The sequence below is a fragment of the Ambystoma mexicanum genome, chromosome 9 (genome assembly GCF_040938575.1).
Source record: "Ambystoma mexicanum isolate Mex_15411 chromosome 9, UKY_AmexF1_1, whole genome shotgun sequence".
NCBI classification, from domain to species: domain Eukaryota; kingdom Metazoa; phylum Chordata; class Amphibia; order Caudata; family Ambystomatidae; genus Ambystoma; species Ambystoma mexicanum.
In genome coordinates this window covers 1388384044-1388405489 of record NC_090931.1, presented here as the reverse complement: position 1 = coordinate 1388405489, position 21446 = coordinate 1388384044, and the positions used below count along the sequence as shown (strand labels likewise).

At 47.3% G+C, this 21446-nt stretch overlaps 1 protein-coding gene across 19 annotated transcripts in view; it reads left to right on the top strand.

The window, feature by feature from the left end:
* BIN1 (bridging integrator 1) overlaps positions 1 to 21446 on the top strand; it is a 508669-nt gene that overhangs the window by 398176 nt on the left and 89047 nt on the right. For 7 of the 19 annotated variants that reach the window (XM_069616774.1, XM_069616776.1, XM_069616773.1 and 4 more), the window contains 5 exons: positions 4037 to 4147; positions 5856 to 5879; positions 11199 to 11312; positions 12105 to 12224; positions 17904 to 18023. The exons of 6 other annotated variants lie outside the window; for them this stretch is intronic. In XM_069616774.1, coding sequence (XP_069472875.1) covers positions 4037 to 4147; positions 5856 to 5879; positions 11199 to 11312; positions 12105 to 12224; positions 17904 to 18023 — 489 coding nt within the window. The remainder of the gene's footprint in view (positions 1 to 4036; positions 4148 to 5855; positions 5880 to 11198; positions 11313 to 12104; positions 12225 to 17903; positions 18024 to 21446) is intronic. 6 more of the 19 variants (XM_069616785.1, XM_069616783.1, XM_069616777.1 and 3 more) reach the window with 5 other exon arrangements.

Sequence of the window (21446 nt, the reverse complement as noted above, 5' to 3'; positions counted from 1 at the left end):
CATAGCCAACGGAAATGGGATTCGCACCAACACCATCTAAGGTAGTAAAACATCTGGGAGTCCTAATGGACAACACCCTAACCTTAGAACCACAAATAAATGCAATAATCAAGAAATGCTTCTTCCTCCTTCACACGGCAAGAAGAATTACCTTTCCTCTCCTTCACCCACAAAACACTCACAATCGTCGCCCTCATGTCAAGAATCGACTACGCAAACAGCCTCTATCTCGAGATACCAGAACACCTCCTGAAGAAACTACAACGGATGCAAAATACAGCAGCAAGACTGCTCCTCAAACTATCCAGAAGAGACAACATCTCTACAACCCTAAAAACACTGCATTGGTTCCCGGTCCAACATCGCATATCCTTCAAAACAATGTGCATAACACACAGGGCAATCAGCGGACAAGGAGCTGAATTCCTACAAAGGAAAATAACAATCTACAAACCAACGAGTCTCCTCAGATCAAGCAACTAAATCCGCATGGAACAAAAAGCATCCTCCTTCTCCCACTTAGCCGCAAAAACCTGGAACATCATCCCGGAAGAAATAAAACACCAAAGACCACGTACAATTCAGGAAACTACTAAAAACCTGGCTCTTCAACATCACAGATACAAACTGAAAAAGCAAAAACAACCGAACGGGAAACACAAAGAAAAGGATGACAAATTTAGGACGACGCTGACAACGCCCAGAACCGAATTAAGAAACCTACCACAAAAGGGAGATGACACCAAGTCAAATAGGACACAAGCGACACCCATGAGGACAGAAATCGGCATCCCTAGCCAACTTCAGCCAACACCCCACCAGTTGCTACTAGACATCATACTTGTATAGAGTTGTGTGTACGATAGCACTTGCCACACTCGAACCAAGTTCTGTATATTGGCATGGGCATTGACCGAAGAGAGTTGTGAATGAAGGCAGATACCGGCCTTGGACATAATTGCAAGCGCTGGCATTTGCCACGTTCCGAAGGTGCTGGGAGCGGTAGCATGTATGAGCAACTGAATAAGGTGATGAACGCCGACTAGCCGCCACATATGGAGGGAGTAACCCTGGCTGACCGATGCCGCGCACCTACTTGATTGGGAATGCTCTCGGGGCCAGATTTGAAGGCATGCTCAAACACCTGCCAACACCGCATACAAACGGGTATCACGTAGGCGGCCGGTGCTCAACGTGGGCAAGGTTATGAATGTGAGTGGAAAGGGATTGGGAGTGTCATACAGCCCAGATCTGGACAGAGACGCAGAGACGTTCACGCACCCGATCTGAAGAGAATACAGAGGTTTAGCGCCTCGCTTCCAGACAGCAATGCCAATTAACCAACCCACTAACAATTTCACCCTCTGCATACACCTCTCAAACGCTAACTAAACACAACCACAAAGCTACAACACAACAATCCGCACAAACTTTACTACACTGCAGCAGCAAAACAAACCACACATAGACTCGCACAACAGCACAGGACAGCTACCGACCGTAAAACACCCCAAGCCCAGCCAACAGACTTCCGGGCTGAGGCCGCCAACAGCACATCATGGCTCTCTCGCACTATTCCATCTTATTCCCACTAACTCGCCCCCCAGCCCTCCCTTTTCAAGGCCGCCAGGGGACCACTCCAGTGGTGATAGTGCGTGGTACAAATATCCTTTAACATTAACATTTAAATGGCATCCTGGTTTGCAGTGGTGTTGTTACTCACAAGAGATCACACGGTCATGTTCATCAAAGCACCAACACACCCACAGTGTCAGCAGCCAGCATGCCTGCAAAATACCAGATTGCAGACTGTTTTCCTGAGTCTTAGCCCACATACAAACAGAGGCAAACCCACATGAATGATTTCAAAATAATTCAAAGAAAAGTGTAAATTTCAAAAACGTTAGCAGGCGCTCCTCTCCAGAAAGAACATGGCATGATAACCTGTTCTGAGATGAGTTTGCAGCACATGCTTTTTGCTCACTGTGCCTTTCACAGATGGGAATTGAATTTGCACAAATTGCTAAGACATGCAGCAGACAGAAGTGAAATAACTACATAAGTCAAGAGTTTCATGAACACAAGACTTCCCGAAGGAAGTCCTATATGCATATGCATGCACTGCCCAAGATGCCGTAGAAGCTATGGGAGAGTAACTGCCACCATATACAGTCGTGAAGAAAAGAGTGGATAAGAATGCATGACACAATATATATTTAAAAAAATCCTGTTTAGAAAATACACGTTAAGCTACATTGTGTGGCGCAGTAGTGGTCCAATTGCAACATAGAACATTCCAATAAAAAAAACTCTGAGGAAGCCAGCAGGGGTCGTCCTACTTTACAAGAATCCAGACATTGGCAGAAACAAAAAAGTGAGAACTCGAGTTTCGGCTAAGTGAGTCCAAGAGCCAAGCCTTCATCAGGGCAGTCCTGGATACAGCAGGGTATCAGCAGGCATCAAACTTCTTTCTAATTAACCAAGGGGTAATTTGCTCTGAGGTAAAAACGATCCAGGCTAAGAAATCGGCCCATGGGTTTGGGTTTCCACATCACATCATGGATAATCTGGACATGGTGGCCAGATGCAAGTAGATCGTACATTGAAAGAGATTTATTCAAGCAGTGCGAGATAGCCCATCATAAACACACTGTATAAATCAAACGGAGCATATAGAAGCCATAGTTCAGACATGGGAGGAAATAATACCTACTCAACTAGTTGACCCCCTGGCACATGTCCTGTCCACTGGAACATACCAGTTCGTCAAAGATGATCTTTGTAGGGTACATCCATGGGCTGGGAGGCCTTCTGAGTGGATGCAATGCATTTACCTTTAAGTGTGAATGACTTGCACCACAGGGCAGCTTTTGGGCAAGGAACTGACATCTAACCCAAAACATGGACACTACGTTTGCATCACTGTAGGCTTGCTTGCCTATTCGGAAGGTGCAACAGCTCCTTTTCAAAAGACTTCAAACAGAAAGACAAACAGCTAAGTGCGTATTGTGTTTAGGTTAGCAGTGCCCTGTCCTCCATTTTCGTTGGGACTATACCTCCAAAGCCATAAGAACTGTCTGAAGGCTTGATATCGTACCTATGGTGGACTGCACCCGAGTTGGAAACAAACTCGGACACTCAATTATGTAGCCTGTCAGCTTCTGCTCACATTGCCGCTGCCAGATAAAAACCACGCACGCTCTGTAACATGGCTTTCTGAGCCAGCGGATGGGCGTGCTGTAAGTTGTACATGTTAATTCATACCTTCACATTACACATACATTCTTGCTACTGAATCAGCTAGTCCAGTGGAGGTTGCCATAATTCCTAGGATGGTGAGGCAGGGCTCGAGGTCAACGCTCGGATGACAAGTGTCCACTGTTACGCTCACTCATCAGCTTCCTCGGAGAGGGCTAGTGTAGGCTCACACCAGGTCATAGACGAGCCTGTATGAGGCTACACTGGCCGCATACACTCAAACCATATACAAACCTACCCTAAAGGGCGCATTCGCAGGGATTAATCCCTGACTATAAAAAGGCCTGTTGTATAATGGAGACGTCCGAACAGTGAACAGTATGCCCACAGTTTATTTATTGGCATTTTGTACCCCGCCACTCGGTAATACATCTGCTTCAGAGATCCAATGTGGGCAAGATGTCTAACTCCAGGCCTTGTTTTAGAACTTTTTTGCAAAATATTAATGTTTTCTATCATTCAGGAGGTGACTTCTCTACGTCAGCTGGGGCTTGAGCCTACAGCGGTCAGGCAGGAAATGCCCACAAACTCTTCCATAAGTTCATTATTGAGCACAGAGCGGATGCAGGTGAATGGAGTGACTCGGAGAGAGAGAGAGAGAGACCAAGCTGCAGCATGGATCCCGCTTCATGCCATCATGGATATCTGAAGAGATGGGTCCTTATGTTGCCTGGCTTATACCATGCCTGTACTCTACACCACTGCCCTTAAGTATTGTTGTCCAGAGTATTGCACCCATCTAATACTCCAAATCTTTCTCTCCTTCACTGCTGCCCAGTTTGAGGCCCCCGGGCCCCTCCAGGAGGAAGCCAGCTTGCTGGATCTGGATTTTGACCCCCTCAAACCAGATATCAGCACCCCAGTGAAGGCTTCTGCATCTGTCTCTCAGGTTTGTTGATCACATGTTCACTCGCTTCATGGTGCAGAGGTCGTTTTGTTGTTCATGAACTAGCAGACAGGACTGTTTCTTTCTGCAGCCCAACCCTGTTAATGACTGCTGGCTGACTTGTAGCAGTAAGGCTATTTAGTTTAAGATTGAATGGACTGTTGTGGTTGACATCTCAACCTGATCAGCTTAACATTTGGGGTACATTATATAGCTGATCTGCCACATGGTGCAATGGTTTTGCCATGTATTGCTTGACATCAGAGTTGTTGTCCCTGGTTGAGGCATCAGCAGGCAACTGGAAGCTTCTTGAGCTATAGGCCAGTACCCACCTCCAGTAGAATTGCCCTGGATGCTTGCACTAGTCTATCAACCACCCTTGATCGTAGGACACATCCTCCCAAAGGGGCAGCCCTAGCAGAAAAGTGATCAGGTAGATGAGAGAATATGCAGCCAACCCTGCATTATCCCCTTCATAGTTCAAAGTGCTTCTTCCATGTAGGCCTGAAAGGCAGTTCTGTGGGTTGGGGCTGCATTTGCAGCAGCTGTGCATTTCCCCTAAAAGGGAATGACTGGAGGAGAAATTATTTGTGCTATAGGGCAGACAAGCCCATTTCTGTTGGTGGGGCTAGCAACTGGTTTTAGATGTAGTGGTCTAGTAATGCATTAGTCAAGTCTCTTTTCTGGGCTTCTGCCACTTGGCTGAATGTAACTTTAGTAATGCATTTCTAAGTAGATCCAGGTAACATTAGTAGATGTACCTGGACATTGGTTTGACATTGAGGTGAGTTTTCTGACAAAAAAGGTAAGAGGTGGTAACCTAAGTAGACTGAGAAGGTAAAAAGACTGTGCTGGCTGTTAACAAGGGGTGGGGACTACTAAACCTACGCACCCCTTATCCTCTGACCACCATACACTTGTGCTAGTGGGTAACAGTGTTTGACAGGCCTTTGCACTTGACCTAAAACACCAGAGGTTTAGTAGCTGTATTTTATGGTACCACATGCTCTATGCATTGAACGTAAAAGAATTGGCACAAACTATGGGGTTAACTTCTGCAGCACAGGCAATAACTCCTGTAACATTTATATGTGTGATCACTTTCCTGTAGAAATTAAGAAGCGAAAAAGGGGGGCAAGAGCAACATCTAGAACTTCTACATAAAGAGAAAAACAAAAGAAAAAAACAATGCCTGACCCCCCCCCCCCCTCCAAAATTCCAGATTCCAGTTTGGCCAAGATATGAAGGGATCTGAAATGGCACCCCCCCCGAACCCGCACCCCCCCAACCGCCCAATCCTTCTTAGAAGCAAGTTTGTTTTTGAGGGAGAAAACTGGGGTTCTAGCCTACTGGATAGAAATTGAGAAGTTTGCTTACTCCACTTTGCTAAGGTTGTGATGTGTGTCCTCCGTTGCGTGACAGTTGTTTGAATGACTCAAGAAGAGGTGGACTGGGCAATCGGGAAATGGGGCGAATTGAAGCCTCTGGAAAGTTTTTAGGCTGGAGTAGAGTCACATGACTGACTCCTCCCCAGATCCTACAGGTCTTTCCAAGGCACTGGTAAGCTTGTAATTCTCCTCCCCCGCCCTCCCACCCCCTCAATTCCCTGGTTCACCTCTTGCCAGGCTAGATGATCTGTAATGTTCCTATGCTGTGATGAACCAAATTGAAATGTGCTTTTTTTCTCATCCTTGTGCTTTCACATGCTAAGTCCTTGCCGTGGGATTTATGGGAGGTAAGATGATACGCAGTTCCTTATCTGTAAACCTTGCCTGTCGTTGCACGTCCTGCTCCCGGGCCCGGGCAGGCCCGACTCTATCTCTCCTGCCCGAAATGTTCTTCAGCCATTGTACTTCATAACATCTTCTCCTTTTTCCAGCCTTGTATAGATTGTACAAGCCGTACGTCTGCCTTTTCTTGCATCCCATCTCATATCGCAGACTCATGGCCCATGTTCTGTATTCTTCCGGCTGTCTGGTGCATCCCGCCGTCCTGTGACTGATTGCGCTGCTGTATGGTGCTGGCGCTCCATTGGTACCTAGCGGTGGATGTCTACCACTACACCATCCTCTTCATTCCTTTGCTTGTTGCCATGCCACCTATGCTTTCTTCTTCTCCTAATTTAACTTTGTGTTCGCTGATGTGACATATACATGCTTTCAGATGTTTTAAGTTAAAGTAATTAGTGGTACAAGCTGCTACGTGAACCAGATATCCACTTGAAAGGCTGTGGAAGCTTCAACGCCACTTCCACATGGCGCCTTCATGAGGTCTACTCAATTCGGAACTTGACTTGTGTTTGGGTCATAACTCAAGAGATCTTACCTTGGGATGTGGACAATATGGAGTAGTGAATTTCCCCCGATGGTTTGAGGGACTGGGTGTTTAGAGGATTTACCCAATTGTTTCCAGATTGAATCCATAAGCCTTATACCAAATGAGTTCCCAGCATGGATTTTGTGGTCAGAATACCACTCCCTGTGTTTGGCCACAGGCTTTTTTAATACCAGATTGGATTTGTGAATCTTAATGAAAGCCTGTGCCCTGGAAGTGAAACCGCCACTTGTTTTGCAAGTCTAGTGCCATTTGCCCAGACGAGGTTGCCTCCTCGCAAAACCCCTTGAAATTCCTGTAAAATATTATCAAATTGGGGGAAGGATAGTGATGGTGCGATTTGTCCTAAAGTGAAGTTAACGAGGCATTGCATCTCGGGGGCAGAGGGCTGTAATGGGCGCTAGTGGTTCACATGCACGTTATGGGTATGAGGTGAAGCTAAGGGAGCATGACACGGGTAAAGGACAGTAATCCCTGGTACAGCCCTCACCCTAGGGCTCATAATGCCATTTTAATATGGCAAAATCCCCAAATCAGGCTACAAATAAAAGAAAACAGTTGGTGAAAGTGCTTGAAATCTTGGATTGAGCATTGATCATGTGGCATGTTAGCTAAGGAAGACTCTTAGAATTGATGTAGAATATTGGGAGAGAAACAGCAGGCCTTGTACCAATGGTTAAAGCCCACTACTGACCCATTGTTTACAATGGCCTGCCAACATACCAGTGTTATAATTAAGCTTTGTATAGCTGTGCCCTGGCGTTTAACAAGCTGAGAGACCCTAACCCCTTGTACAGGCCAAGTTGTGGACCTGCAAAGCTATTATAATGCGCCTTGCTCTTAAATAAGAAAGGGGGTGGGGGGAGCATCAACAGGGCATAAATAGTAGATGCAACTAATGGCTTTAAATGCCTACATAACAGGCGGTTTAGACTTATTTATATTCACACAGGCCTGTTGATAATGTACACATCCTCCTGGGTTGTTGTTGCTGGATTAACTATAGGCACGTGTGCACAGATCTGCTGGAAGTATACAAGTCCGCCGGGGGGGGGGGGGGGGGGCGGGTGGAGGCGTGATCATGGTGTATTGTTTGTGGGTATGCTCCTGCTTGTTGGTAGGCTTCGCATGTGGCTTGCTGACCAATTTTTAGAGAGTATCCCAGTTCGTATAGGCCGCAGATTGATGGCACTTTATGAATATTCCAACGGTTATGATTTGTAATTGGTTATTTATAATGCGCTTAATACCCAGAGGTTTCTAAGCGCGGACCTGTGGATCGAACCTCTGTTGCTCTGCGTCTTCTTGCTTCCAAGACGAGCGCGTTGCCCCAGAGCTATCCTCCCGGCCCTTATGAAGCATAGGTATGTTCACTAGGACTGAAGATCTCGCTGGAAAAAAAAAACCTTTCATTAAACTTTATTCCATTGGTCCATTTGTTCTTTAACCGCTGCTGGTGGCTTCGCAAGAGCGCATGCAGCACGTTACGACTCAAATTAGCCCTATTGTCTTTGATTGCACCGAAATGAGCACAGCTTCTCTTGACGACAGGAAACCAGTGCTCCTTCATACAACTTTTCCTATGGCAACCCTCTCCCATGCAGGATCCCAGAGGAGGGGCAGACCATCAACTGCAAAAAACCTCAATACGGCCTCTGATTCTTGCAGTGAGAATCTGTTTCAGTTTATAATTAAGTGTCTTATGGGAACAAGCCTTATGTTCGGAGCTTATAGAAATTAAAACTGGTGCAACTGAGTGAGAGCCATTTTGTTATCCTGCACCTGTCATTTCTTGAGCCTTTCCTTTACTTCCTCCATGGGTCAGTTTCTACTACTTCGCAGCAGGCCTCTCAAAGTCAATTGAAAAAGACCAAGCAATAGGTTATTGGCTCTTAATCACTAATGGGATATGGGGTGGAGTTCTACTACAAAGGAATTTTCTATGTGAGAATGTGTTTTCTGTATTAACCATTGTACTGATCACCATATAGCCACACACTTAATACCCACTTGGTTTGCTTTCGCCCTACAATTACTTCGCGGTATCAGCCTAAGGGAATTGTGCAGTTGCTAATATCCCTCTTTCAGAAACCAGTTGGTGCACCGACCGCTCGCTCTTTAAAAGCTCATTCTTGTGTCACTCGGATTCTTAAAACCACACTTTTGCTGGAACATTATTTCCTAATCTAGGTGGTAGTGTCTTCAAGACTGCAAATCTTCTTATAAATACAATGAAGGAATGCACCTGGTTCTCAAGTCAGAGCATGCTCTTTGACAGGCTATGCCAAAGTCAGCAGTAACTCTGCTCAGACTGGAGGATAAAGGTGTTCATTTGCGTATTCTCTCCTTTTGGGATCCTCTCATTTTGTGCTCTTCTGGAGGTATTGAACTATTCCTTATTGAATCTGCCTTCCCCTCCTCTAGACTTTAGATATTGACTTGTGTCCCTACTCTGGACCTATTATGGTAGCTCTCTTCTGGACTATGCCTAATCTGTCTAGGTCCCTCTGCAGACGGAGGGGGGCCTTCCAAACTGAACACTTCAAGTGGGTTGAACAGTCCTAACAGAACGCATCTTATACTAGTGGTTCTTCCCTGTTTGCACCTCAACATTCACCTCCCCCTTACCCTCGTACCCCGTGGGATTTTGGAGGTCCTGAGCAGGAATCCGTACTAGATTCTGAGAAATGTGATTACTTGGGTCATTCCCAGTCTTGCACAGTGACTCTAAATGCAGGACGGTGCATTTAGGAGAGGTTAAGCCTCTATTTTAGCTTTTCTTTTTAAGGTCGCAACACTCAAATCATCTGCAAAAAAAGCAAAACCTCCTTCCAGGACAGCATGAATACTGGTGTTAGTCATTGAAGGCCACAAGCACACCGATTGTTGATCGCCCCCTCCTCAGCAAGCTCCGATCACCCTACCTTTCTCACCTTTCATCTTCATCCATTGATCCAGTTGGTAACTCGCTCCACCATGCGAAGCCAGAGAAGCCGAAACTTTATTGGAGTCTGCAATGGCGCCAGATGAGCTGCTACAGTCCAGTTGACAACATTCATCCCCTGCCCTTGATCTAGGATGCTTCCCATACTTGAGATTTGTTGGCACGCTTTCTTTCGTTGAAACCATGCTGAAGCAGTTTCTGTATTCTCATAACTCTGTGATCATCAGCCATTCTTTGTGTTCATTCATAAGTGTTTGAATTAATTAGCCAAAGCTGGGCTCCGATTTGTTGCACGTAATGGCCGACCTGCTCTTTCTACGTTAGGGGTCTAAATCTTATCCAGTCTTGGCTCTTAAGACTATGCTTTTCTGCTAATGGGATTTGTCTCTCTGGCTTCTATGTCCGTGCTGAGCTGAGTCTCATTCTAAATCCTTCTCGGAAATCTCAGAAATTGTAATCTTCAAAACCAGTCTCTTGTCCACTGAGTTACTAAACAAAATGTTTCCTTCACTGCCAGCACCTCAATTCCCTAACTAATTTGGAATATATTGCACATGCTTCAATATTGATAGTTGTGTATTTAATTTGCCAGAGTATGCATTACTCTGGGGATCTAGCCATTTACTTTGATGTGGTTCTGTCAACAAAAGTTTGAAAGGACTCAAGGATGTGGCCAGTTGAGGCCACCATATAGGTTTGTTGCGATCAAGCCATGATTGGTGTTTGTCCACGAGGGCAACTCTTCAGCAGACCTGGGTAGACTAGTGTCAAGCTTTGCCTGCCGGTAAAGGTCTAGCGGCTCAATCGGCATATGATTACATACCTTCCACTGTCGCTTCCCATACAAGCCAAATATGAATTGCTCCACTAAAGAAAACACTAGAAGCCAGCCACATCACAGAATAGGTAGACGTCTGAGAGGCAGCCTGCTCTCTTCCTCTTGACCACTGATTCTCTGTCGTGTCTGACGCCTGAGGACTATGAACCTGGAAGGGGGCATGGACTGACATACTGAAAAATGTGAACCTGTTCAGGACCTTCAGTCTCTGTAATCCACCCCCGGTGTAATCTGAGGATCCAGAGGGTCAGTGCGCTCAGGAGGTGCTGACCCGGCAGACAGACCAGAAGATGGGATTTTTGTATTAACGGGTTCCCCAGGTGATCACCATTGCTTGTTGCGGAGTCTAGAATAATCATATCGGTCTAGGAGGGAAGCCATGTTTGACAGCACCGATGGCGATTACTGCATCTTTTTCATTCTTCCATTGCCAAATGATGGGATGCCTTTCATGATTTGGCATGTGCTTCTCTTTTTATCTTGGCAATTGCCTTTTCCCAGTGACGTGCACCCATGTTTTTTTTTTTGTCCTGATATCTTGATTTATGCTTTGCTGCTGCTTTATTTTCTTTGTCATTTCCCACATCCTTGTGCGCTGGAATTCGTAGAATTGAATGTAAGAACAGCTATGTGCTGCTGTTGTGCGTGGGTGCTATTGGTACATTCGTCTGAAGCTCTGGACTACTATCCAAACTCTAGTGATGCTTGTGTTGTCAATGCCAAATGAACAAGATTAGAGCTCGACTTGTATTGCAAGGTGCCTCGACTGTCAGATGGCCTAGGGATTTTCAATTCCTGCCATGTGCAGAAAAGCCTGGGTATTCAATGCACAGCCTTGTCTACAGTTCTCCAACTCTTCCAGTTCCTCTTATGGTGCTCTTGTCTTTTATCTCCTCTCCAACATCTTCCTTTCCTTGTGTTGCTACTTTCCTCCACAGCCTGAGAAGAGTTCTGCTTCTGACATGCAGCCTGTGGACCCCTTCAGTGGCGACAACACTAGTGATTGTGCTTTCACTGTGGAGTGGCCCAGCCAGGTCACTGAGGCTGCTCAAGTAAGTTATTTCTCGCTCTGTCGACAACAGCGCATGGCTTATGCAGGTCTGATATCTGCTTCCGCCAAATGGAACCGTGTTGATACCTGTAATGTGTGTACTGATGTTACACCCAGAGCCCATTGCACACTAAGCCATCACAAATAGATGGCACAGCTTTGACTCACAAAGACCACAGCTGGTGTAAATTATGGGGATTACCACTAGCTAGATTTATATTAATTGGTGTGCAGTGGTGCAGCAGCAATGTTCTGGCATAAGACCGAACCCATGTTGGATTACAGTGATGGCAACACTACTTTCTGCTAAACGTTCTTACCTTGCTAAGAGTTGGGAGATCACACATTTGCACCATTTTCTTTTTCTTCTGATATTCCGTTTCCTTGCGACCTGTTTGATGTCTTGCACCAGGACATCTGCACATATCTTGCGCTCCAGGATTTTTACATTGTGGCTGCTTCTTAGTCTTTCCGCTAATCGTATTGAGAGGGTGTGCCAAATTAAATGATCCAATTTGTGGGATTGAAGAGCAAGGAACGCCCCGGAGCGTTGCTAGAGTTTTGTGTGCACCCCTCCTCCCACTGAACTCCTTATCCTGATCAAATGCCTTTTTTCACCATGTGCCAAAAACCTGGGAAATCTATGTGCATAGCATTGGCCACAGAACAGAGTCAATACGTTCTGCCATTTCATCTTACTGTGCTCTTGTCTGTTTTATTTCCACTCCACCATCTTCTTCCTTCCACTTCACCCATCCCCGCCCCCTATTGCTGCACTACCCCAATCCCACAGCCTGAGAAGAGCACCTCTTCTGACATGCAGTCTGTGGACCCTTTCTATGGTGACAACACTAGCGATTGCGCTTTTACGGTGGAGTGGCCCAGCCAGGTTACCGAGGCTGTGCCCGTTCAAGTAAGTAATTTCCCCACCCCTTTGTAGACCCCTGTTGATGCAGGTATTAAGCAAGTGTTGCATCTAATGAGATCTGTTTGTTTTGTAAATCAATCAAAAGTACGTTTCACCTCTTTTATATCCTGATATAGAATGTGTAAATGGCATCTAGTGATTGTGTGAGCCATTATCTGGTTAGTGGGTGGTTCTGTGGCTCTGCCTCTTGCTGGTGGCTGTATGTGCTGTTGGCAATGCTGCTTAGATGCCTGGGCATTGTATGGTTATGGACCCATGTGTGTGGCTTGCAGTGAGGGTAGTTGGGGTAGTTGTTTCAATTTCAAAGAGAAAAATAGCAAATGTCCATTGGAAAATTCTAGTTCTCCTAATAAGGCCGATTCTTGGAGAGCGTTATTAGAAGGCAGGACGTCTGCACTTGGTCGGGGAAAACAATTTTTATTTTTAGGAAGTTATGCCCTCTTGATCTGTGCGTTCAACTTTGATTTATTTTGCAAGTAACAGACCCTATTTGCAGATGCTTTACCCTTTGTAACGAATCCAAGGAATGTGTCCCCTCTCCCCAAGGAGCCATCCCCTTTGGGACTAGGGAGGTGAGCCTGCTAAGCTTAACACCCCGTAGGGGACAGGGCAAGCAGAGTCTCACTGGGGATGACCCGCCCCCCTTAGAGGACAGGAGATACCTAGAAAGGTATATACATTATCCTCTCAATGTTTAGGACCTCAGTATCTATGTTGGCTACATGAGAATTAACCTATATGATGCTTGGGAACAGCCTGTAATGCTGCCTGGTGCAGGTTCTGACCCTCTGTTTGAACACCCTCTGGCTGCACATGGATCACCAGGAAAGAGCACAGTAGGAAGACCCATCCACCGCTTAAAGGGAAGATAAAGCGCCAAACGCTGTTGGAGCAGGAGGACAGAGACATCTGTGTAGCTGCAGGAGGAGGAGGCGGCCTCCTCAGATGTTTGGCAGAGGGTACATGGGGCTTGGAGACTCCGACTATGGCGGAGGCCAAGGAATGTCCGCAGCACGGTAGAAGCTAGGACCGGCCGGCCGAAAAAAAGCTGCATACCACCGTACTACACACCTGCCACCCGACATGCCGAGAGGCCTGTACCGCGGTCATTCAGGAGGATCATAGGAAGACAGGGCAAGGCCTGCCCATAGTGGGCGGTGGAGCACCGGACTGAGAAGGGCTGCCGAGTGGGCCAACCTACCAGACTCTCCAGAGGAGCACTGTAATGAGATAAAAGGTAAGCAGCTTCTCCAGGGAGGCAGGAGATGGGAGACAGGACCCGATAAGACCCTGAGCCAGGGTGAAGGAAGCAAAACCCCAAGGATGGGTGAGAGAAGGGAGACCCCAAAGTGGGGTGAGAGAATTGAGGCCCTGAGGTGGGGTGACCGAGACAAGACTGCAAGGCAGGATGAAAGACGCAAGACCCCAAGGCGGGAGAAGGAAGTAAAACCCCAAGATGGGGTGAGCGACTTGGGTGGATTGGTTGGGACTGTGCCAAAGAGAAACTTAGCCTACTGACTTAGCTTGTGCACCAGGGGCAGGAGCCCTCTTAAGGAAGACACATAAGGGTGGAGGTCAGTAACTCGCCACCATTCATGGGCCTTATCTGTACTTTCTGTTGTAGTTATGTTTTTCTTTGTAGTGGTAGGGACAGACTTTGACTAGATTAGTATTCTGGACGGAGGACTTGTCTTGATTTTCTTGAATCGGCTTGTGAGTGGTAACAAAGACTCAGATACACCTTATCTCTCTCCTGATTCTGACCTACCACACCTTATTCTAAAAATGTGTGCTGGTCTCCTTTTAGAAAACTAGACCTTCAGTCAACACTTAACTTTAAAAGGCTTGCTAGAGCATCTATTTTCCCACAATATTTGTGTAGGAGATTGTCTGTTTACTGGCCGTTGAGTTTCTCTATAGGTCTTTGTCTCCCCAATGATCTCTTGGGGCACTCCCTTCGTCTTTTATTTTCCAATACACACTATTCACAGCTTCATTGCTCTGCCACTACTGAAAGTTGGGGGCTGACTCTAATAAATATGGTGGGCTGGGCAAGAGAAAACCAATCTCGCCCAAACTCCAAGAGGGGTTGCCCTGCCTCAACTAAAATACTAAGGGTTAAGTCAGGATGTCTATGTAAATCAAGAGTCCACTGTTGTGTGCCAAAAACCTTGCTTCTGTCCCTTACACTTGTAACTTAACAAAAATGGTAGTGTACCTTCTTCTTGGTCCAGAGGAATGACTCCCTTCTTCTAGACAATGAATCACAGTTCCAACTTGTAGGTGAGACCTTGGCCTGAGGGAATGTTCTTTTTTCCCAGGCAATAATTCCTCTCCAAGGTACAAAACAAAGTTCCAGGTCGAAATGTCAGACAAGCAGCAAAGTTCTCAGTTCAAGGGTAAAGTTCCACCCAAACCTCAACATTCCTTGTGGCCTATAGTTGCTTTTTCACTATTGGGTTGTTGGAGGGTACTCCCTTCCCTAGATATTTGTATATTTAATTTCTAAGAGAAGGGCTCCCTTGTGCAGGTCTTTCTCAGGTTTCTTCTTACGACTCACAATAGCCGGGGGTATTCATCCCTTCCCCTGGCCTTATCTCAGACTTCTTGTTACAGTTCACTCCTGTAGGGAGAAGGCCTCCCTCCCCCTGGCCTTCTTCCTTATCTCTCAGGGCCTGGGGGTATTTTCCTTTCTTCCGAACATTACCAACTTGGTTTACTCGCCTGCCAATAGTTGGCCTTGAATGAATATTCCTCTTCATGCTATGAGAGATATCCTTTTATGATACTGTTCACATAACCCAGGGAAATCTTTACTTTCTTCAGGCTTCCCTTTTCCTCTCACGATCTTAGAGTATTGTCCCTTCTTGAAGTTCCACCAGCTTGGTTTTCTCTCCTGCAAAGTATGGTTGGTTTCTCTCAGTAGCTTTTCGCTGGCTTTTTTGTTCTCCAATATTTGGTTTGTCCAACTGGGATGAGGAAGATCTCTCCACTCTTCCTCCCTCTGTTGACTACAGCCCTCAGGGTTCCCCAAAGCCTTCCCGGGCAACCTCCACGTACCTTGTTGCTTAGCCCATGGGAATTTCGTTCTCCTCTGGCCCTTGTGGCTCGCCTCTGCTTCCCTTTGGCTCTTGCGGTCGGTTCTCGTGCTGTGGCGGCTTCATCGTGCTGGTCTCTCCCAGGACCTCGTGTCTCTGGGAGACCACTCGGTTCCCAGCTCCTCTGGAACCGGACGTTGGTTTCTCCAGTCAGCGCTGCTCCACTGCACTGCTCAAAGCTCCTCCAGGGCCGGACTGACACTCATGGTTGTCGTTTCTTGTTTTTAACTTGTCGCTTGCGCTGGCTTTCTCTGAGCAACTATATTGCTCGCTGTAATTGTTTTCCACTTTGATCTTCAGGGCTCCACGCTCCCCCCTCATCTCAGTTTTACTATTGTGTTTCTCCACTGGGTCACGCGACTTCTTCATCCCAGTCCTTGCGGGTGTTAGATGGGTCGTCCCTAATCTTCCCAGTCTCAGTACCTCTCAGGAAGGAGGTTGAATTTCCTATCTTGCACACATAGATGGAAGTTGAAGCGGACTGTGTATGATAGGAGGGTGAGGGAGTATGGGAAACCGCATTTCCCATGGATGGTCGTCCCTGTCCCTAGAGGGGGAGTCTCTCCCCAGGAGATCCTCCCACTGAGTACCACCACCCCCAGGGGTACTATGAGATATCCGTCTCACTGCCCTGGCCTCATGGGAGGGGGCTCACCCTGGGGGGTAGTGACGAGATTCAAGGATTTGTCGTAGGCACATCCTTCGGATTGGAGGCTAAGATTTCCCTTCAAGTCCAAATAGCTCAAAAAGAGGGAGATTATGCACCATTGCCTTTTTCAATGCTGTGACAAGTGTTTGAAGAACTAAAAGGAAACCACGAATGTAGGCCGGTGTGGAAGCTGCCAGTTTTTCAACCCCTTCTGAAGGTGTTCCAAAGGTCTAGGGCTGCCAGGGCCAGTGGATACACTTAGCACCTGAAACCAAAGGACCCTGCATTAGTTCCTCGTTTCCTTGACTCAGTGGGGCCGTCCCACTTGACACTGAAGCAAGGACATAGAGAAGAGCGCATCAGTAACTGGACAGACTATCACTACTGGGGTTACTGCACATATGAATTTAATCTGTGAGCCATTTGGTTATACAAAGAACGTCGGCACCATGCAAAGGCACATCTGCTAATCTGCTGCTACCAGATCATTTTTGGTCTTTCCTGCCATCAAAATCCTCCATCTTGCCTGAATCCGTGTAAACACACCCCGGCAGCAGCAGCTCCAGTTTTGATGGCCCTCCGGTTTCTTGCAGCATATCGGAACAATCAGTTTCCCTCTGGAGGGCTGGAAACAGATGGGACTCATCCACAGGGACCAGAACCTTCTGGCTGCAGGTTTCCGTAAGCTAACTTTGGCCTGTGTTTAATATTGGGGCAACTTCAGCACCACTATCCTGCACAACCAATCTGCTTTATTCCCTCATTGAAAATAAGTTGCTCTCGATTAAAAACCAGTCCCGATACTTGCCTAGAGCCAACAGTCTGTAACTTGGGACATTCAAGCTCAGGTTGGGCTAAACGTTTAGAGTCAGGCCACAGTGATCCCACAAATATCAGACACACATCTATTGAGACTTGTAAATGTTACATATACCTACTAAGTATACACACGGTTCTTAATTGCCTGAAACAATCGACAAAGTATATAAAGAACTGTTTCTATGCGTGGTCATTCCTTTATTTGTACAGCTAATTCTTTCAGCCCACATCCCTCTGCAGGAGTGTGCTTCGGTGTCTTGACAGCATCTACTCTAGGTGGCCGATGGACTCTTGGAAAACATTGCATGCTTACTTAGGTCAGGCTGGTGATCTGCAGACTTGAACAGAAGCCTGCAGAGATTCCTCCTGACGGTCACCTTTCAGTATTATAGTGTGCGAGGAAGATGTCCCATTCACCTCACGGAAAGACCAGAGACTGTTTATGCTTCCTGTAGACAACTGTCCATAGGTATGGATCCCCAGGCCGAGGAAATTGAGTAGGTGATGTTACGGAAGGTGGATGTGAAGCAGAATGTGTGGACCATTGGGCTGCACAGAAAGCTGACAAACCCCTGCTGGGGAGGCAATTGCTGAGGGTTTTCCAGACCACTCAGATGCAAAGAGAACACAGGGTTTTAAGGTGGTCACTAGATATGAGTCTGACAGTAATGGCCCGTCCGCAGCGTGCTCCAGAAGCACCATCATATATACTATGGGCTCTATAATAGCAAGAGGCTTGTGCACCAGGATTTTTACTTTGTGGCTGCTTCTTAGTCTTTCTGCTAATCGTATTGGGAGGGTGTGCCAAATTAAATGGTCACAGTTGTGGGATTGAAGCGCAAGCAACGCGCTGAATGTTGCTAGAGTTTTGTGTGCATCCCTCCTCCCACTGAACTCCTTATCCTGATCAAATGCCTTTTTCATCATTTGCCAAAAACCTGGAAAAAACTGTGTATAGCATTGGCCACAGAACTGAGTCGATATGTTCTGCCATTTCATCTTACTGTGCTCTTGTCTGTTTTATTTCCACTCCACCATCTTCTTCCTTCCACTTCACCCATCCCCGCCCCCTATTGCTGCACTACCCCAATCCCACAGCCTGAGAAGAGCACCTCTTCTGACATGCAGTCTGTGGACCCTTTCTATGGTGACAACACTAGCGATTGCGCTTTTGCGATGGAGTGGCCCAGCCAGGTTACCGAGGCTGTGCCCGTTCAAGTAAGTAATTTCCCCACCCCTTTGTAGACCCCTGTTGATGCAGGTATTAAGCAAGTGTTGCATCAAATGCGATAGGAGATCTGGTCTTTGTTTTGTAAATCAATCAAAAGTACATTTCACCTGTTATATATCCTGATATATAATGTGGAAATGGCATCTAGTGATTGTGTGAGCCACTATCTTGTTAGTAGGTGGTTCTGTGACTGCTTGCTGCTGGGGCAGTATGTGCTATTAGCGATGCTGCTAAGGTTCATTGGCATTGTATGGTTATGGACCCATGTGTTTGGCATGCAGTGAGGGTGCCCGTTTACATTTTTTAGTTCATAAAATGGTTTGGAATCCCACTGGCATCCATGCATTGTAACATTAGCACATGTTCAGAGGGACATGCTGGCGCAGGAGGAGGGCTGTGTTCCATCTCATTATTGATATGCATTGACTGGATGAGAAAAATGGGGGCGAGACCCTCTTTATTGTGAGGGGGCCTGATTCTAGAGTGTTTAAAGAGGAATGTCAAAAGAGGCTTAGAGTCAAAGGCTACCCTTGTCATTGCATTGACTGGAACGTATTTCTGCGAGTTGCAAAAAAATTAGAAAAATAGCAAATGCCCATTGGAAAATTCTAGTCCTCCTAATAAGGACCATACTTTGAAAGCATTGTTAGGAGGCAGGAAGTCTGAACTTGCAATTTTGTTTAATTGTTTTAGGAAGTTGTGCCCTCTCTGGATATATTCAACTTTAGTTCATTTTGCAAATAGCAGACCCTATTTGCAGATGCTTTTCCCGTTGTAACAAATGCAGGGAATGTGTCCCCTTTCCTCAATGGTGAGTCAGCACCTTTGGGACTAGGGAGGTGAGCCCTCTAAGCGTTACACCCCATAAGGGACGGGGGAAGCGGGATCTCACTGGGTGTGACCACACTCCTTAGATGACAGGAGATCACTAGAAAGGGAAATAAATTATCCTCCCTATGTTCAAGACCCTAGTATTCGTATTGTCTGCCTATATGATGACTGGAAGAACTAATGATGCTTGGTGTAGTTTCTGACCCTCTGGTTGCACACGGCTGACTAGGAAAGAGGACAGTGGCAAGGTCCATCCCCGGGCCAAAGGAAAGATACAGCGCCAATCACTGTTTGAGGAGAGACGTAGCCGCTGAGCTAGAGGAGGAAACAACCCTCCTCCTTTGAGGCGTAGCAGAGAAGGCTGAGCGTCTCTGAATGTGAGAAGTCTGACCACGGATCAGACCATGGAATGCCACCAGCCTGGCTGGAGCAGAAGCCGGGACTTCTTGGTTGAAAAAAAGCAACAAAATGCTGTACTAGCCCACCACCCGATGTCGGAGTGGCCGGCACCGAGGACCTGTAGAAAGACCACACATAGGCCGGACAAGGCCCACCCAAAGTAGGCTGCGGAGTGGAGGACGGAGAAGCACTGCCAGATGGGTCAACCTACCAGACTCTCCCATGGAGCACTGCAACTAGATTAAAGGTACATGGTTACTCCATGGAGGTGTGCGAGGGCAGGGAGGCAGGATCCGATAAGACTCCGGGGCGAAGGAGGCAAAACCCCAAGGAGGGGCGATGGAGACAAAACCCCAGTGCAGGGTGGAGGAAGCATGACCCCAAAGTGGGGTGAGAGAAGGGAGACCCCAAGGCGGGATGAATGAAGAACAACCTGAAGGAACCATGGCCTCAGGTTGGGGTGAGGAAAGTGAGGTCGATGGCAGGTGAGGCCGGTGAGGCCCCCAAGGTGTGGTAGGGGAGCTGAGGCCACAAGGTATGGTGAAGGAGCACGACCACAAGGCGGATTGAGAGAAGCGAGGCCTAAAACGAATCCAGGGAAGTCATCTTTCTTCGTAGCGGAGTGTGGGGGGGGTTTCACCCTCTTTGGCACTAGGGAGGTGAGCCTGCTGCACAACACCCTTACTAGCGGACAGGGCAAGTCGGATCCCACTGGGGGTGACCCCCCTCTGCGGACAAGGAATGCCCCAATGATAGAAACATTTCCCCTCTCCTTTCCTTACAATCCAGCATGCTTGCAGGGTATATGGGGACTAAGCAGGACCGGTTTCTGACCTGGATATGGTGCCACCTTTCACTGAACATCCAGACCAATCCGAGTTGTTCCTTCCAATCTTCTAACCAACTTAAAAACCGCCACAGAACACAAGAGTCGGAGAACATCCACTGAGCAGGACGAACCTCAGCCGAGTGGAGCCACTTAAGGGATGAGGCCTGCGCAAGACGCACGCCAAGTTGGGAGATGGAAGTCGAGAGACTCCAGGCACCACAGGGCCGCTGAAGCAGGGAGCATCTTCCTCCCCGCCAACGAAGGTAAACTGGTGTGGAGACACTGAGGCCACTAATTCCCACACGTGGAAGCAAACACAGGCCGAAACCCAGGTCTGGTGAACCAAAGGACTATTCGGGCCCGAGGAGCCCATAGTCTAAAAAGGGCCAACAGAGGTCCAGAAGGGTTGAAACGGGGCCATAGCACGCAAAGGGCAAGCCAAGAATCTGCTGGGGCTAGATGAGCCCCAGCCCAAGAGGTACCAAATGAGAAAATTAAGTGGCAAGAGACGCCTATTGTTCAGGACGGACGATCCGAGAAACCAGGTGTGCTGCCAACCACTGTAGCCTGTGAGAGGCTAATCAACGAATCATGATGGTCGGGAAGATCCGCAGCCCGCCAAGGGCCAACCGAGGAGCTGTTTCCAAGCAACCACCATAAACTGCGCCGAATGAAGCCCAGGGCCTCCTTGAGGCCAAAGAAACAAAAACCTACAAATGTCAAGAGATCAACCAAGAAACCGCTAGTACTGCAGACAGCCACAGCCCGAGAGGGATTTACCAAGGAACAGTCTGGACGAGAGAAGCCCAAGTACTAAGAGGAACTAACTGGGCCTGTTAATGCCCGCCACCTACCGGAGGCCAGAGTCCCAGAACGCCCAGGAACCCTCCGAGATCAGCATTCTTGGAATGTGGCCAATTAGTCAGTGGCCACCAAAATAATTGAATGGCTGCATCCTCAGGATTGGAGGCTAAGGTTTCCCTTCAACTCCAAATAGCTCAATAAAGAGGCTGATAATGCACCATTACCTTTTTCAATGTTGTGACAAATTTAGGTGTCTGTTTTTTCAGCCCCTTCTACACCAGTTCTGAGGTTCTAGGGCTGTCAGTGGATACCCATGACATCAGAAACCAGACAAGGACCCTGCGTCAGTGCCTGGGTCACTTGACTCAGTGGGGCGAAGCCACTTCACACTGAAGCAAGGACACAGCAAAATGTTAATTGGTAACTGGACAGACCAGCAGGCCTGGAGTTACTACACATACGAATTGCAAGTGTGAGGCATTTGGTTATACAAAGAACCTTGGTTCCTGGAAAAGGCACATCTGCTGCTAACGGATCGTCTTTGGTC